Source organism: Pelodiscus sinensis, chromosome 2, assembly GCF_052426305.1.
Source record: "Pelodiscus sinensis isolate ZL-2025 chromosome 2, ASM5242630v1, whole genome shotgun sequence".
Lineage (NCBI taxonomy): Eukaryota > Metazoa > Chordata > Testudines > Trionychidae > Pelodiscus > Pelodiscus sinensis.
In genome coordinates, this window is record NC_143053.1 from 149040429 (window position 1) to 149058897 (window position 18469).

At 40.3% G+C, this 18469-nt stretch overlaps 1 protein-coding gene across 2 annotated transcripts in view; it reads left to right on the forward strand.

Moving 5' to 3' along the window:
- TEX10 (testis expressed 10) overlaps window positions 1–18469 on the forward strand; it is a 132114-nt gene that overhangs the window by 69237 nt on the left and 44408 nt on the right. For both annotated transcript variants that reach the window (XM_075921592.2, XM_089776476.1), the window contains exons 10-11: window positions 11580–11668; window positions 17411–17544. In XM_075921592.2, coding sequence (XP_075777707.2) covers window positions 11580–11668; window positions 17411–17544 — 223 coding nt within the window. The remainder of the gene's footprint in view (window positions 1–11579; window positions 11669–17410; window positions 17545–18469) is intronic.

Genomic DNA, 18469 nt, shown 5'->3' on the forward strand with positions numbered 1-18469 from the left:
TCAGGATACTTACCGACAACATGACAACAATGTAATATACATATTGTCAGAGCAGTGTCCATTCTCTGTATGCCAAACTGATACATCTATGGAATTAGTGTATCCGCAACAAAGTGACCTTGATTGCATCGTACCTACTTGGTATCAAAAGTGTCACCGCGGAAGCATTGAGCAGGCACTTTGCACCAGACTGTGAGTGGGAGTTAACATTACCAAGTACTTCAAATCTTCTGTCTTGGGGATTTCCCCAAATAGACCTCTTTGCCTCCTGCAAGAATGCCAAATGCCCACAATCTTGCTCCAGGGCTGAAGTGGGCCTAATCACTAGGGGGCACTTTTCTCCTCAACTGGAGAGGACATCTACTCTATGCATTCCTACCAACCTCTCTCATCCCAAGAGTTTTTGAGAAGAACAGCAGAGACAGGGCAATAGTAATACTCATAGCACCCGTCTGAGCCTGACAGTTTCCTTATCTCTCAGATGTCTCTCCAACCACCCTATCCTCTCCCCAAACGCAACGATCTATTGAGTCAGAACAACAGCGTTCTGTTGCATCCCCGGCCCCACGTTCTGCGCTTGACAGCTTGGCTCCTTATTGGTTCCAAGAATCCAAAATGCTCTGCTCGGACTGCATTAAGAAAGTGTTGATGCATAGCAGGAAGTTCACCAAATGCTCTCATCTATCTTCAAAAATGGCACAGATTTGTGTCCTGGTGAAATACTCAATGACTTGATCTATACTCAGTACTGTAACATGAAATTCTCAACTATATCCTTTTCTTAAAGAAATCTGGTCTAGCCCTGGTCTCGGTTAGAGTTCATCTGGCAGCACTCATCATCTTTCGTCACATGATAGATGGCTTCTCAGTATTTGCGCATCCTACCATGATGAATCTGAGGAACTGTCCCGGATTGAAGTGTCATTAGAGGAGGTTTTGGAACAAATATAAAAACTTAAAGTTAACAAATCTCCAGGACCGGATGGCATTCATCCAAGGGTTCTAAAAGAACTCAAATGGGAAATTGCTGAGCTATTATCTGTGGTTTGTAACCTATCCTTTAAATCGGCTTCCGTACCTAATGACTGGAAGGTAGCCAACGTGACACCAATATTTAGAAAGGGCTCTAGAAGCAATCCTGGCAATTACAGACCGGTAAGTCTAACTTCAGTACCGGGCAAATTAGTCGAAACAATAGTAAATAATAAAATTGTGAAGCATGTAGAAAAACATAATTTGTTGGACAAAAGTCAACATGGTTTCTGTACAGGGAAATCCTGTCTTACTAAACTATTAGAGTTCTTTGAAGGGGTTAACAAACATGCGGACAAGGGGGATCCAGTAGATATAGTATAACTTGGATTTTCAGAAAGCCTTTGACAAGGTCCCTCACCAAAGACTCTTGTGTAAATTACATGGCCATGGGATAAGAGGGAAGGTCCTTTCTTGGATTGAGAACTGGTTAAAAGACAGGAAACAAAGGGTAGGAATAAATGGTAAATTTTCAGATTGGAGAGGGGTAGCTAGTGGTGTCCCCCAAGGGTCAGTCCTGGGTCCAATCCTTTTCAACTTATTCATAAATGATCTGGAGCAGTGGTCCCCAACCATTTGAGGTTGCCAGGCACCAGGAGGCGTGGCCGTTCACCTGCCAGGCGCCAGAGAGCGGGGACACTTGCACACCTAGGGGCGGGGCCCCCCCTTGCGCGCCCGGGGGTGGGGCCCCCCCTTGGCCGCATGCCTGGGAGCGGGCCCCCCCCATAGCCATGAGGCCGGGGCCCCCTCCAAGGGCCGCATGTCCGGGGCCGGCACTCCCTCCTCCCCCAAGTACCACACATCCGGGGTCGGCGCACCCTGAAAGCGCCCGGGGCTGGCGCTCTCCCCCCCAAGCATCGCGCGGCCGGGGCTGGCACTCCTCCCCACCCCCAAGCGCCGCGCGCCCGGGGCCGGCGCACCCTGCAAGTGCCACGTGCCCGGGACCAGCGCTCCCCCATGCGCCACGCGCCCAGAGCACGGGCGGCCAATCCGCGGCACTCCCAGGGCCGGCACAGACCGTGCACCGTGCGCCCGGGGCCGGCTCCGGCACCGCGCATGCGCCACGTGCCCAGGGCCAGGCCAGGCCAGCCCTGAGCACTTGGCGGGCGCACACAAATGCGGGCACCGTGTTGGGGACCACTGATCTGGAGAAAGGGGTAAGCAGTGAGGTAGTAAAGTTTGCAGATGATACAAAACTGTTTAGGATAGTCAAGACAGAAGCAGACTGTGAGGGACTCCAAGAAGATCTCACCAAACTGAGTGATTGGGCAACAAAATGGAAAATGAAATTTAATGTGGATAAGTGTAAAGTAATGCACACCGGGAAAAATAACCCCAACTATATGTACAGTACGATGGATGCTAATCAGGAAAGAGATCTTGGAGTTATCGCCGACAGTTCTCTGAAAACTTCCACGCAGTGTGCAGCGGCGGTCAAAAAGGCAAATAGAATGCTAGGAATTATTAAGAAAGGGATAGAAAATAAGACCCAGAATATCTTACTGCCCCTGTATAAAACTATGGTACGCCCACATCTTGTACGCCCACTGTGTACAGATGTGGTCTCCTCACCTCAAAAAAGATATTTTGGCCTTGGAAAGGGTTCAGAAAAGGGCAACTAAAATGATTAGGGGCTTGGAACGGGTCCCATATGAGGAGAGGTTAAAGCGACTGGGACTTTTCAGTTTAGAAAAGAGGAGACTGAGGGGGGATATGATAGAAATCTATAAAATCATGAGTGGTGTGGAGAGGGCCGATAAAGAAAAGTTATTTATTAGTTCCCTAAATAGAAGAACTAGAGGACACCAAATGAAATTAATGGGTAGCAGGTTTAAAACTAATAAAAGAAAGTTCTTCTTCACACAGCGTGTAGTCAACCTGTGGAACTCCTTGCCAGAGGAGACTGTGAAGGCTAGCACTATAACAGAATTTAAAGAGAAGCTAGATAATTTCATGGAGGTTAGGTCCATAAAAGACTATTATGCCAGGGGATAAAATGGTGTCCTTGGCCTCTGTTTGCCAGAGGCTGGAGAGAGATGGCAGGAGACAAATCGCTTGATCATTGTCTTCGGTCCACTCTCTCTGGGGCACCTGGTGCTGGCTGCTGTCGGCAGACAGGATACTGGGCTAGATGGACCTTTGGTCTGACCCAGTACGGCCGTTCTTATGTACCACAGAGAGATTCATCAGGGGCTTGTACAACTGTAACCAACCATATAGGGCATGAGCACTGATGTGGAATCTTGAAATGGTGCTGGATAGTCTTACCCAACCCCTGTTCAAACCAGTAGCTACTTGTCCTCTATCGGTGACGACTACCAAAGTGGTCTTTCTACTATCCATAACGTCGACCTGCAGAGTCAACAAACTGGCAGCTCTCATGGCGATACCACCATATACTATATTCAGTAATAAGAATGTGATTTTGAGGCCTCCCCCTTCCTTCATACCGAAGGTGTGCTCTGATTTCCACGTTAATGAACCCATTGTTCTTGCATCCTATTACCGTAAACCGCACGCATCGTGACAGGATGCTATTCTTCATAACCTGGACATGCGCAGAGCACTTGCCTTTTATATAGACGGAACCTGATCCTTTTGCCGTCACAATTACTAGTCTCCATAGTGGAATGCTCCAAGGGCGAGCCAGTTTAATTGCAACACATATCAACAAGACTCCTAGTTTCTTGCATCAGCCAATACTATGCACTGCAAAACAAGCCATTTCCTCCAGTGCCCAGGGCTCACTGCACAAGAGCCATAGCACCATCCACAGCCTTTCTGCAAGGAGTTCCCCTCTGTGACATCTGCCATTCGGCTACATGGCTCTCAAACCATACTTTTATGAAGCATTATGCTATCTCTCAACACCTCTCTAATGATATATCAGTAGCCTCTGCATTCTTATTATCAGCTATGAAATGGTGACTCCAAGACCCATCTATTTTGTGTTTTTGAGTACAGCTACAAAGTGACCCATGGGGACATCACTCAAAGAAGAGGAGGAAGTTACTCATCTTGTGCAGTAATGACGGTTCTTCGAGATGTGTGTGCCTGTGGGTTCTCCACTATCCACCCTCCTTCCCACTTCGGAGTCTCTGTTCTTCACTTATTTTTTTCAGATACTTGGTTGGACACGAGGAACTGGCAGGAGCTGGACGTCGTGCGTGAAGAGAAAGGTGCAAATAGCATGAGTCTCCTGGTGCACATGCACGGTCTGGCTGGCTACTGCTAAGCAAAATTCCAATCTGTGGCACTAGGATGACCCGACACTAACAGTGAAGCACTCATGGGGACATGCATCTTGAAGAACCGTCCTTACTGTACAAGGTGAGTAACTTCCTCTTACGACATTGACAAGCTGAAGTTCCCTGAAAAACAGCCTTCATTCTGCAGATGAAGAACAAGGTTCAGGCGCTTCCAGACCTTGATGAAGAGGAGGTAAATGCAGATGAGTAGATTAACAAGAAGTAGGATAAAGTACCAGCAGTTTATACACAGAACAATGAAGACTATCTTGGCTTCAGCGGAAGAGAAGGAAGGAGTAGATTACACTCAGCACATGGAATGCCATAAAAACGAGATGAGAAGAGCTGTGAAGAAAAAAGTTTTGGACACACAATCATAGAAGCTAAAGGACAGATACCATGAGCAGTATAGCAAGGCACACCGGGTGGTCGAACACCTTGTGAGACAAACAGCATTATATTTATAATCTGGCACTACAAGCTGAGGATGCAGCTGCTCATGATTAACAAGGAACCATCTACAAAATGGTGTGGTTTATCAGTGGCAAACGGTAGATACCAACACTCTCATCAGTGACAAAAAAGGCAACCTACTAACAGAAAAAGAGCAAGAAATGCGCTATACAGCGTATTTAAATGAATTGCTGAACAGGGAGTCCCCTAAAGAGGAAGCAAACATCCAGGCGGCAGAAGAAGATACTGATATGAACACAGACACTCCAACTAAAGAAAGAGATCGTTCAAGCCATCAAATTCTTTAAAAAATGGGAAACTTAACTAGGATAATTTGAATGGAGAATTGTTCAAGGTAAATCATAATTTAATAGCATCTGTCCTGGCCCATGGGGAAGCCTGTGGAAGCGGAGCTGAAAAATCTGTGTCACTGCTAGGAAACCATTGAAAGGCTTTCCCGAAACAAACAGGAGTTTCATCTCTGCACTAAGCACCAGAGGTGTAATGGGAACATGATGATGATGATGATGATAATAATAGCTGAGTTTTCATCTGTAGAGGAGAATATTTATTGTGCTTCCATTCTTCAAGAAGGAAAAAAAGTGATGACCTGGCAATTAAAATGTAGCTTCTGCAACATGCCAGAAAAGAAGAAAATCAGTACATGTTAGGATTGTATCAAGTTGCTATACTGAGGATTAAAGTTCAGAGCTGAGTTTAAAATTATTTCAAAATGTTAATCTGAGTTTGTGAGCAGGAAATCAAGTGGTGAACTGTGAACTACAAAACATGAAACATTGAAAATAGAGTGATCTGGATAATTTGGGGCATAGGTTTGACTAAATATATATGTTTCAGTATAAAGAAGTACAAAATAATAAGCCTGAAAAGTCACATTAATTAGATTAGGGTTTATTAATTAGAAACCAGTTATGAAGGGAAATTTAGAAATAGTGGTAGATAAGAAGTGTGTGTGTTCACCCGGGAAAGCTTTTTAGCCACATACTCAGACTACTGTGTACATTTCTAGTGCTTTTTTATTTTTAAATGAGAGAGAATGAGACAGAATATTCAAAAGGTAATCAATATGATTAAGATTGTTGAACATGAATTAGAAAGATTTGCCCTAACTGAAAGAGGCCAGAACTCTCAAGAGGCAGAGATTCAGATGAGCTGTAGTGCATTAGTTCACTGAGGCATGAGGATAATTCATTCAACTGCTTACTATTATGTAGAAGTCTTGAGTTTCAAAGAGCATATAAAGCACAAATTGCACATGGGCATATGCCTTTAAAAGTTTTGCTTCCAAATACATGTTATGTAATTGAATTGCCCCAAAATGAGGGTAAAGTTATTGTGCTTATAGATGTACTCCAATAAACATCCCTTGCTCATCGATGTGCATTATCCCCTCCAATTAGTTTTCTCTTTGCAGGTGAAAGCTTACTTTTAACAATGTTGATACCACATGGAAAGAGTTGTTTCCAAAATAGCTAAGGCCTAGGCATTGCTTTATATGTTGTTCCGTGATGTCCACCAATTCTGAATCAGTAGCCGCTATAGAAAACTAGCTACATTATTCTGAAAATGTGAATAATTTTGTGAGACTTTCATAACATACCAATTTTTGTCTTTTAATATGAACAAAACGTTCCAACGTTGGTTTTAATCAATAGAAATCACATTTCGTGGAAATTCAATCAGTGGGACACCTGACACTTTTGTTTCACTGCTAAACCTCTGAGATCAGGCAAAAACTTTACACTGACAGCAAACCTCAACTCAGCCTCCATCTTTTCATCCAGTAATTGACACCAATATTTTGACTTGATGTGTGTCATAACAGAAAATGACATTTTACGAAGCCATGTTGACCCAAACATGGAAGAAGTTTCGCAACTGCAATTTCCAAAATTTTCTAAGTGATTCTGTCAAAGTGCATTCCATATTGTCAAAACCAATTAATTTTTTGACTGATCAAGCTAGCTTTGAAGTGCGAGCATATCTTCTTCAAAAAAATGTTTATCTAGGCCAGGCAAATTGACAAGATCTTGAGAATTAGCAATGTTGAACTGGAATGGGTTTTTCATTAATTGAAATGCAAAATTAAGCTTCCAAAATCTGCAAAACACTGGCAGAATTTCATTGCCAAGTTTTCAGGCCATCTCACATAACGCTGACAATCAAGGTCATCACACTCAAATTCATTATCTCCAGGAATTTTCTGCAAATTTGGGAAGTTAGTGAATTCTCTTGCCTTCATTGGAATGATGAATAGCTGTACTAAGAAGTGAACTCCTGAATGTGCTGAACCAGATCACAAATCAGTTTCCGCTTTCACTGAAGTTTCAGATTGAGTTCATTCAAATGATAGATGATATCAGTCAGGAACTGCAAATCAAATTGCCACTGCTTATCTTCAATAGCAGAAAAAAGTCCAGCTTTCCTTTCTCGTCAAGAAAGTCTCTAATTGGAGTAAGCAGTGCAATGAACCACTCAAGCATCTTTCCACAACTCAGCCATCGCACATTGGCAAAATAGATTATTTCAGGATGCTCAGATGCATTTTCTTTCAAAAATTCCACAAGTTGTCAAGGTTCAGAGCACTGCTGCGAATAAAATTCACAATTTTGATCAGAGTATCCATCAAGTCTTTCAGAGTATCTGTTGTGGACATCTGAGCGCACAGATTTTCTTGATGCAAAATACAGTGGCAAGAAGGCAATTTGCTGTTCATTTTTTGTTAGATTGAAGGTGCTCTTTCAGAAGAGAGACAAATCCAGAATTTTTTCCCATCATAGCTGTCACATCATCAGTTGTAACAGAAGCCAATATTGTTAAATCCAAGTCAGAATCATTTGAGACACTTTTGAAAGCATCAAATATGTCAGATCCACTGATGCAGTCTCTCAACCCTCACATTGATAGCAGTTCTTCATGAATCTGGAAATCTTCTGTTACAGAATGAATCCAGAAGATGAGCTCAGCAGTATCACTGATGTCATATGACTCATCCTGTGCCAATGAGTAGGCCATACACTGATCAAGTTCAGCACACAACTGGTTTTGAGATCAATAGACAAATCTTTCAACCAACATGCAACTATTAGTGACTTAGCTGCAAATTTTAAATGCTCTGAAAGATGTTATTCTGTGTCTGTTCATTATGATTTTCAAGCAAGGTTTCCCTGCGAGAATAATTTCCTTCACCATTTCCCCATCTGTCCACATCTACACTACGAGCTTTTTCGGCAGAAAATATGCTAATGAGGGACTCATTAGCATAAGTCGCAATCTCTTTAGCTTATTTTCTGCCATTTCTTTTTGCACAAGGTGTTTTTGTGCAAGAAGAAACAGCATTGACAGGTTTTTGTGCAAAAACCCCATTTTGCGCAAGATCCTTATACCTCTCCAGGACAGGCATAAGGATCTTGTGCAAAATGGGATTTTTGCGCAAAAAAAGTCCATTCTGCTTCTTTTTGTGCAAAAAACCCTTGCACAAAAAGAAATGGCAGAAAATATGCTAATGAGATCACAACTCATGCTAATGAGTTCCTCATTAGCATATTTTCTGCTAAAAAAAACTCAGTGTAGACTAAGCTTCTGAGAGTGACTTCTTGCTGCGAGCAAGTATCCATACAGCTTTATAGCTGGCCAAAGTTACCAGTTCAGATGCAGATAGAAACTGCTTCAAAACCTTTGCTGCTTTCAGAATCCAATTTCAGCTGACCAATTTTATCAGCTTGCTTTTTGCTTCCAATAGGATCAAAATCACTGTCCTGCCCTTGGACATGCCTTCTTATATTGTTGGTCTTATTTGCTAGAATTGTTGGGTGACACAGCAAACACATTAGCTTTTCATTCAGCTCAATAATGGTATATTCCAATGCCCATTTCTCTTGAAATTTACATGTGGTGTCCTTCCGGTCTCTCTCTTTCTTTGCTGCAGTTTCTACTGACAATTTGTTTTCAGCATTGTTTTACCCGCTACTGGTACTTTCTCCTGATTCAGAATTATGCTTTCTAATAACAAACCGATCCATGGATGCAATTCTAGAAAATGAATTAATATTATTCATTTTCAGCACAAAGCAGAAATAAGCAATATTGTTGGGGAGGAAAAGTACTCCAATTTTTAAAATTCAGTATCTCTGGAAGTGTTAAATTTTTTAATTTTTTTTTAATTTTCAAAAACGGGAATAAAATTCAAACTGTTTTCTTCAAATATGTGCTTGTATGCTGGATTTTGTTGTTTAGAATGGCCGTAACTTTGGAGAAAAATTTTTAATATACACTACTATATTTACTGAACAAAATTTTTGGCTGTTGAAAGGCCAATATTTGAACCTAATTATGTGCCCATGATGAACCTACATTTAAATTGAAGATTGAAATGAAAGCCAGAAGAAGACTGGCTATCTTGAAAACTGAGCTGCTTCATATAAGAATAAATAATTTCACACAGAAAACTCAGAAGTACATTCAGAAAGGATTAGATGATAAATGACAGTGGAAAACTAGTACTTAGAAATACCAGCCGCGACTTACGGTGATGGATGATTATTTCTGGGCTAAGCGGCCTATTTAAGCTATTCCTCAAACTGGCAGAAGTCTCCATCCAGCTAATGGGTCAAATAAATGGAAAGTGGCTTTAGAACTCAAAAAGATCCCTGAACTTGTTTTATTCTCTGAAAATTTTTGGTTTTGATTTAAACAAATTTTTTGAATGAATTTTTTTTTTTTTAGTTTTTATTGTTCTCGCCGGCTAGCCACCCTCAACTGGCCAAATAGCCATATGTGACATTGGCTAGCATGCTGGACACCATGGTTTATAATTAGTACCTTAAACTTCACTTTGAAATCATTTGGTAGCTAACATAGCTCATGGATCATGAATATAATAGACTCTTTTCAGGATATGGCCTATTGTGCACTAACTGCAGTTTCCTAGTGGTTTTGAGCTGTTGTCCTAAAGAGAATATTCCAGTAACATAAAGTGGAGATTACAAAGGCCTGAATAAAAGAAGCAAGGTCTGCATCTGAAAGAAAAGGTCATAATCTTTTTGCCAAATACAAGTTAGAAAAGATGCTTTTGACAACTGCTGCTGCCTGGAAAATCTGTGACATGAATAGCAAAAGAAGAGAAGCAGTGATCTTAATAAGATTCAACTTTGATTTTTAATAACAGTTGGTCTGTGGAACAGGTTGCCTAATGATGCAGTCACAACATGCTCAATAGAGAGATTATCACCTAGATTATATAAATTTATGGAAATTATAGGGTACAGTTTATCATAGTTAATTTATGGTTTGGACTAGATGATTGAAGAGGTCCCTCTCATCAGCAGTTCTATAACTGTTAGATTCCTATCTTTGATAAACTAATGGATTCAAAAAAAGGGAAACTAAAACTTACATTTAAATTTATCTCCTACCTCATCTATTAGAGAGTACAGAAGGCAGGTTTTAAGAGTTAAATGTTTCTAACTTTTAAATTATGACCCGTATTTAAATATATTTTTTTTAGAAATGTACATGCAGTTTTCAAGTACCTGTGAAATTAACATATTTAACTTGTGTAAGTTTGCTATTTTTACCTGTTTGTAATTATCTACATTTATTCATTGAAATTGAGGATTCTTTGCATACTGAACATTTTGATCCCATTTCCTAATTACCTCCTTGACCCTCAAACAGTAATAGATTTAACTAAATACTTGGATTAAGGATGTTAAATATCAACTAATTCACTAATCGGATAGTCGATGCATTTTGCATTGACTATTCAATTAGTTGATAGGGAGATTCCGCCTTTGAAGTGAATATCAATAAAAAAGAAATGGATGTTTATTCAGTAAACGTTTCCCTCCTGACACCCTGTCTCCATGCCCACCTAGTCTCAATTTTCTCTGCCTCCCCTGGGTTTCCAGTTCCAGTCTCTGCCTAGCCAGGACTTGCTCTGTGGCTCCCCCTATCCCAAACTTCTTGTCTCTGTCGATATTGCCCAGGTATAGCTTTTGTCTCCTCTGTATGCAATTCAGGCAACTTTCTTCTCCAATCTACTTGGCATCAGCAAAGGGTGCGTTGAGATTAAATAAAATACTTTCTCCCTGTTCACAGTTCTGGTGCGGGGTTGAGGACCCAAGCGTGGGTTCGAACAGTCCAGGCCTCCTCAGCTGCCTTTGTTGCTCAAGTACCTATCCTGGACATTAGCAGAGTGGCCACCTAGTCCTTGGTTCATACCTTTGTTAACCATTATGCTTTGGAGCACCAGGCCAGGGATGATGTGGCTCTTGATAGGGCAGTACTACATTCCATTGCAAGTTAAGGCTCCGATTCCAGAGGTTCTGCTTGGGAATCACTTACATGGAATGGACATGAGCAATCACTCAAAGAAGAAAAAGCAGTTACTTGCCTCTCATAACTGTTGTTCGAGGTATGTTGTTCATGTCCATTCCAAATCCCACTTGTCTCCCCTTCTTTGTTTTTTTCAAGAAAAATATAATTCGTCCAAATTATTGTTTCTGTTGGCTGCTATTTTTCCCTTAAAGTGTTGTATCAATAGTTTTGAAAACTTACCAGTTTAATAACATAATCTGCAGGACATCTTTGACAGTCATGGAGGGAAATTTTCTATTACTCTTTTATAAACAACAAACAAAACACCCAGATAGGCATGTAAAACTGGATGAAGCTGGTTTGATTTTAACAGTGGGGTATGGGTATGTTTAAAGTATGCTGATTTGATTTTTTTAATGGATTATATTAATATCTAAATTCTGAAAATTTATTTTAATTATAGTGTTTTACCAATAGTTCTCTCACTTGTGTGTATGTTTTAAATAGATCTTCCTTCGCTGGATGGAAATGCCAAGTTCAGGATAGTTCAATGAGCGATGTGGACTATTTCAGTTTCTTGTTTTCAACCCTTACAGGTAATCCATTTTAATATAAATTAAAATTAAGAAAATGAAATTGCTTGTGATAATCCAATTAGATCTCATAGAATAATTATTTGTAAAGTAGATTAATTATAAATATTAAATATGGGTTAAAATACTTGTATGCAATGGAAAAAAGATTAGAATTGCCAGTATCATGATATGTTTTGGTTATGGGTGAGAAATCACTTTCATTCTTATTTCCTGTTTTTAATGGCTTGCTTACTTCATCCTCAGTTACCATTTGAATTGAATATTATTCATATTTTGTTTTAGTACATGGATGTGTACTTCATCTTGACTGAGAGTTAGATTAGATAACTCTTGGAGTCTCTTCTACCACTATGAATCTGTTTTCTTTTTGAAAACAAAGAAAATGTATTCAGCAATTTTTGAATTATTTGAGCAAGAAAAAAAAAACTTTAAGTTAATTGCTTACCTGCTTTCTTTTGATTGATAATAGAATTGATGAGCACCAGTCTGATTATGATGGTTCCCAAAACAATATTAAAAACATTTAATCTAATTTAATCTAAATAGAAAGTCAAACACAATAGAGCAGGCTGCCAGTGCTTTTTAAAGAGAGTTATTATCAACCACTGAACGCTAATGCAAATAAAAGTCCAGCGTCAAGGCTTTCCCAAAGAAGAAAAAAAAAGTTCTCTTCAGAATGTCTGGATGGTTAAAACTAGCAGACCAAAGTGAGGAGTGAGGGTTTTTTGTACATGCGTATCAAAGAAGCAGTTTGGATTTCAAATTTCATATTTAGCAAGTATGTGGTTTTCAATTAGAGGGAGAAATTATTAGTGTGAAATTAGTGTACTGTGCATCCTTAACCACAATTGGTATTTTACACATGTGAAACTGGACACTACAGTTTTCCCTTTGTGAAATTGCTTATGCAGATCCCAGCTTCTTTTGTCCTCCACTTTTAGAGCTGATCATACTACATGGATCCCCAAACTCTGAAAAGCCTTTAACCTACAATGCGCTTTATGCCTTGTTGTATGCAATGAAACAACCTATAAAAATAGTCAGCGCCGCACCTCCCACTTCAGTGCTTTTTTTTTTTCTTGGTATGTTGTTCTGGATTCTCTAATCATGATTCCGGAGTTAATGATGAGCTGCATTTTACACTTAAAGCAGACTTCCAGGCTTTGCTTTACATGAAGAATACTGCGTAACTTTGATAAAATTACTGCATTTACTCTATTTGAGTTAGAGAATATGTTTCTGAAAATTCGAGTTTGTTTGGAAATGGATTCTCAATGTGCTTGGAATTTTCTTAAAGCTAAATTCTTCAAAATTTTTAAGATCTTGATTAATCGTAATGGTAAAACATGCTTCAAATTTCTTCTGCTATTCTGACATCCTTGCCCCGATCATAGTATTGCTCTTCTCTATGCCTTCCCATGGGTCCACACAGTGCTGCTTCCTGGTGTTGGGAGCCAAGGTAGAACACTGAGGGGTTGGGAATAAAGTGTGGTTATGGGGAAGAGCAGAGGGAAACAGAACTGTGTGGGTCTGAGAAGGATTAATAATGGTATTGAGGACAGATGAGAACTATCCGAAGAGTGGGGCCTAAAAATTGAGGAGATATGGAGGAAACCTGTTTCTGAGAGCTGATGTCTACCTCCAGCGATGTTGCCTGAATGTGCAGTGTAGCTGAGGTAGTAATACTGTTGTTGGCAATCTTTTGAGCACTGATGCCGTGGCACAAAGGAATTGGGCTCCCCATTATAGTCCCCAAGACCAGTGCACGGTCCTGATTTCACCAACACAAGATTTCATTGCACATGAACCTCTTCCACATTCCAAACCAAGTGTACATTCCTGGCCTTGTTCAATATTGCCCTTGATTCCCCCATTTTTCTTGACTTGTCCATTATGATCCCTATGCAGATTCTTCATCCCACTGTTCTCCTGATAGTCTGCACAGCATCCTCTCACTCTCACTGCATGCCCCCTCCTGCTTAGTTTACCTCCAGACTTTCATAGGTAACTAAATATAATATACATATGTTTCCTTTTAACTCCTGACCATAAAATTACGCAATTGAATATCTGTAAGTTTACTTGTTCACTCATAATTCTTTTTCAAAAAGTTAAAATAATAATAAAAAAATCCTGTATCCCAAATAACCAGGTGCTGTCACACTGTTCCTCTAAGCTAGGGGTGGGGCACTTTTTTTGAGTTGGGGCTGCTGACATACAGAAAAATCAGTCAGACCCAGGCTAGTAGATTTTGTGGGCTCCAGCCCCATGGGAGGAACAGTAAGGGGGCTGGAACACCACTGCGGGCTCTCCAAAGCTGAGGGAGCCCCGACCTCACGGGCCATATCCGTGCAAGCTTTAGGTTCCCCACCCTTGCTCTAAGCTCTCTGATACCAGAAGGCAGCACCATAGGAAACCATGGGTGAGGGAAAGGGTGATTCTTCTTTGAGTGCATGGTTATGTCCGTTCTGCACCATGCACACTTGCCAGAATTTTTTCCCTCCATGGTTCCTTGTTGGATTAGCTCTGGTACTCCCTCTTGCTGCATGCTTGTAGCACTGGTATAAAGGGCCTGACTGACCCTATATCCGTCAGTTTCTTCTTACTGCTAGTGACATTCACCCCGACTGCTCTCCTTTGCTCCTTGCAAGCTGTTCTCAATGTCTTCATTTTTATTCATTTATTCATATTGTGTATAATTAGAGTGTAAGTAAACAGTTATTCAGTTGTTTAGTTGATGCTTCTCCATCAGTTAGTAGAGTTTCATTCCGAGGCATTTCCAGTTGTCGTTTTCAGTACCACCAGCACTGCAAGGATTGTCTGCATTGGAGCTGGCAGGCAGGAGAGGACATGGAATTCCCAGCTGTCATCTAGTTCCAGGCTCTGCGATACCTTGCCCTGGTGCAAGCCCCCTAAGCCCAAGCACCAATTTCTGGCACCGATAAGTACTGCGTCACCATGGTTCCTAGAGAAAAACTTGCCTGATTGGGAGGCTGGGTTGTACGCCACCTGTCTGAGGAGTTGCCCTTGTTATCCCTGCAGCCATCCACAGTCTTCTTTAAGGGACATCCACAGTCTTCTTTAACAACGAAACTCCACTAACTGATGGAGAAGCGTCAACTAAACAACTGAATAACTGTTTACTTACACTCTAATTATATACAAGGTACAGCTTTACTCACTCTGACTTTCTCCCAAAGGTGGTTTCACAGTAATTAGGCAATCTTTCTCCCAATTTTCTACCTGAAACCACATGTGAGCAGGAAAGAGCAATATCTCAATGCTCTGGGCATCAGATGAGCTCTAGCATTCTACATTGAGAGGCCAAATCATTCTATAAATGTATCCAACTCTTTGTAGCAATTTCCAAAACGATTTCAGTCCGATCTCACCATCCTGTGCTACTGCTGGGATGAACATGTGCAGATACTTGAAGGAAAAAATGTTACTAATCTTTCCATAACTGTAGTTCTTCAGGATGTGTTTGAGATGTCCATTCCACAACCCCCACTTGTACCCCTTTTTTTTGAGTTGGCCAAGATAGCTGGGCCCTTTATATTTATGCTATGGGAAGTGGCACCGGGGGCCCCAGAACTTACCTGTCAGGTACCACAGAGGGAGAAATTTCTGGCAACTCTGCTTTGAGCATGCACACATCTGCAGTGGAAGGTAAGGTTATGGAAAGGCTAATGACCATTTTTATGTGTTCAGAGAGGATGAGGATGAGTCATTTTCAGATTAATCACCCAATTTACAAATATACTCTAGCTGCTCTGGTGAAGCAAACTAGTTTTAAAGCCCAGCTCAACAGGCACAGCCTACATGATTAAGTGAATCTGAACCTAAAAGTTAGTTAAATTTTATAAGGTTGATTTTAGGTTGATACTGCAGATCTTTAAATAATTAGATATATTACATGTTAGTATTTCCTTTAGGATTATTTATCATGGTTTTATTTTTGAATAATTTAAAGATAAACTATATTAGGATGGAGTTTATTTGGAATCTACCTATCAATAATTTAGGGGTAAAAACTTTATAGCAATGTTTTTATTGTAGTAACATCACGATAAGGGAATATACAGGGGGATGGAATGAATATTGTCAAAAATCAGTTTCTTTTCTTTTCTTTTGGGACCACAAAAACTATAATGCTTGAATCATAATTGAATGGGTCACAGCATGACATCAGTATCAAATAGTGTGAAGTTGGGTAGCCTCAGTGTTATGTTTACATACTTCAGTGAATTTGGAATTTTCTTAAAGTTAATTTTAACTGAATTACTTGGGTATATGTAATTTGTTTTTGCAATAATTACCACATACATGTAATGCTGTTATAATTATTGGTATTTACTCACCATTTAAATTCACTTTTAATTTGTTTTGGTGGAATTCTGCAATTGTTGTATTTGGAGCCATATTTAGAAATCCTCTAGGACTGTTAAATGTACTTGTTTGGGAATTTATGTGGTCTTGTAAATGTACTAGGTACAGGTTGGACCTCCTTCGTCTGGTATCTTTAGGACCTCACTGGTTCTGAATGAGGGATTTTGCCAGACCAGGGGAGATCATTTCTGGCCCCCCTGCTGCTGTTCCCACCCCCTGTCCTGCTGCCCCATCAGCTTCCTGGCTTCCTTGTGTAGCAAAGCTGTACACTGGCTCCCGACTCTCCAGCACAGCTGAGCCGTGCATTGGACTCCCCAGCTCCTGATCAACCCCAGCATCCCAGCTGCAGCATGTGCTGGCTCCCCGCTCCACCCCCCGCCCAGCTGAGCCACGTGCTGAGCTTCCCGGCTCCTGCCCTCCCCTCCACCCAGTGCAGCAGCTTCCTGGCTCCCAGCCCTTCCCCCCATGCAGCTCAGCTGGGCCCCCGCTGTATGCTGCGCTCCGCCCTCCCTACCCCACTCCCTGAAGCTTGTTGGGTTCCCAGAGCCCCCCACCCTTCACAGCATGCCAGGACACTCTGATCCTGGAATATCTATGGTCCTCATGGATGTTGCTGGATCAGATGCTCTCAATTTATAGAGATGCAACTTATACTTTATAATTGATAAAACACACAATAGCAATAGAGTGAAGTAGACTTCCTCCTCTGATGAGTTTTAATATAAATTCACAAATATATCTATTACTAATGATGCACAGACACCTGTATGTGGAAATTAGGATTGATAGATAACATTGAACAGTGGGTTTACAGACTAAAGTGAGCAGACAACACATTAAAATATTCAAATTTTTACACAGATGCAGAAATTGCCTCTTAAATTTAAAGTGGAGATGTATGATATTTAGTTTCATAGTGCTAGCAGACAGTAGTTGCTAGGAGTTTCCAAACCTGGTATACAGAGACATATACCATACTATTTGTTCCTGGACAAAATTTCCAGCCATAGAAACCATATTATTCATATTTTGTAAAGCTGTACATTGTGAAAAATTGAGGTGCCCCTCAGACTTTTTAAAAAACCAAATTACACTCAAAGATTTGAATGGATGTTTCTTAGCTTTTCCTCTTAATCTACATTTTAAAATTACTTTGAATATTTTACTTTTTGAATTCAGAACTCATATTTTCATATACTTACTTTGAAATATCAAGTGAGACCTATTAGAATTGTGGAATAGCAAACATCTTGTGGGCACAAATAAAATATTTTTTTCAGTGGTGCTAATAAAGTAGAATAGTGCTCAACTTGTTTTATGATCCTAACTATTTTATTCTCCTACTATCTCTAGGATTCTCTAAAGAGGAGTTGACTAGCCTTCAGAGCATTAGAGGAAAACCTCACATTAGCCAGACACAGCTTTCACCTGTCCGTCTCTACCTGACTGATCTGGAACAGTTTTTACACCACTGGGCTGTGACAGAGGTAATACATCAACACTAATTCTATGTGACAGCCAACACAATCAGAACTCTGTCCGTTTTCCTTATGCTTTGATGTCTAAAGTCATGTCATGAGTTTAAAAAAAATCTCAGAATATTATTGCTATTAAACTGCAAGATCCTTCTGTAGCTCTCAGGAAGTATTTTAATAAATGCTTAAAAAGGTGAGCATACAGTAATAAAATATGATACTTCCATACTGATTTTTGGAAGAGTGTAACAGCTTTGGTGGAAAATTCTTAAACACAAATGATTGTGTGTAATTATTGCTTGTCAAAGAAGAAGAAATTAGTTGTAGAGTGCTAATTTTGAAAGATTTTTGGGAGCACATTTCACTGTTAATTAAATAGTATCCTTATTAAAGATGAGTAATATTAAGCTTACACTGAGTACTTCAGAATATTTTCTTATGCTTACTCAAAGTTTGCTGGAATTAGTAGTCTTTCTGTGGCACTGTGAATTTCAGTGCCTGTCTATAAGAATATACTGATTTGAAATTTGGCTTTATTGTTCATCTTAGAAGGATCTGAGGTCACCAAATTTTATTCTAAACTAGTGAACTGTGATTTGTGTATTGTGATTTAACTGTCTCTTATTACATAGCCACCACATAACATATCTTTCTGTGCCTGTTTGGAAATAATTTATACTTCCTACACTGGGCTCCATTTCAGGGCTCAGCACTTATAGGGTCCTCGGTCTTTGTCATGTAGGTGGAGAAGAAATGCAGTGTACTCTGGAGCCCAAATACTCTTTGTACAAGGAGAAAATTGGAGAAGATTCTCAACTTTTTGCTTAAGGGACCATTATCAATTTGAGAAAAAGAATCTGGAGTTTTCCATGAAGAGGTGTATGGGACCTAGGAATCGGGGAATTTCGGACTTCTCTCAAATAATGTTAGCTCTGTT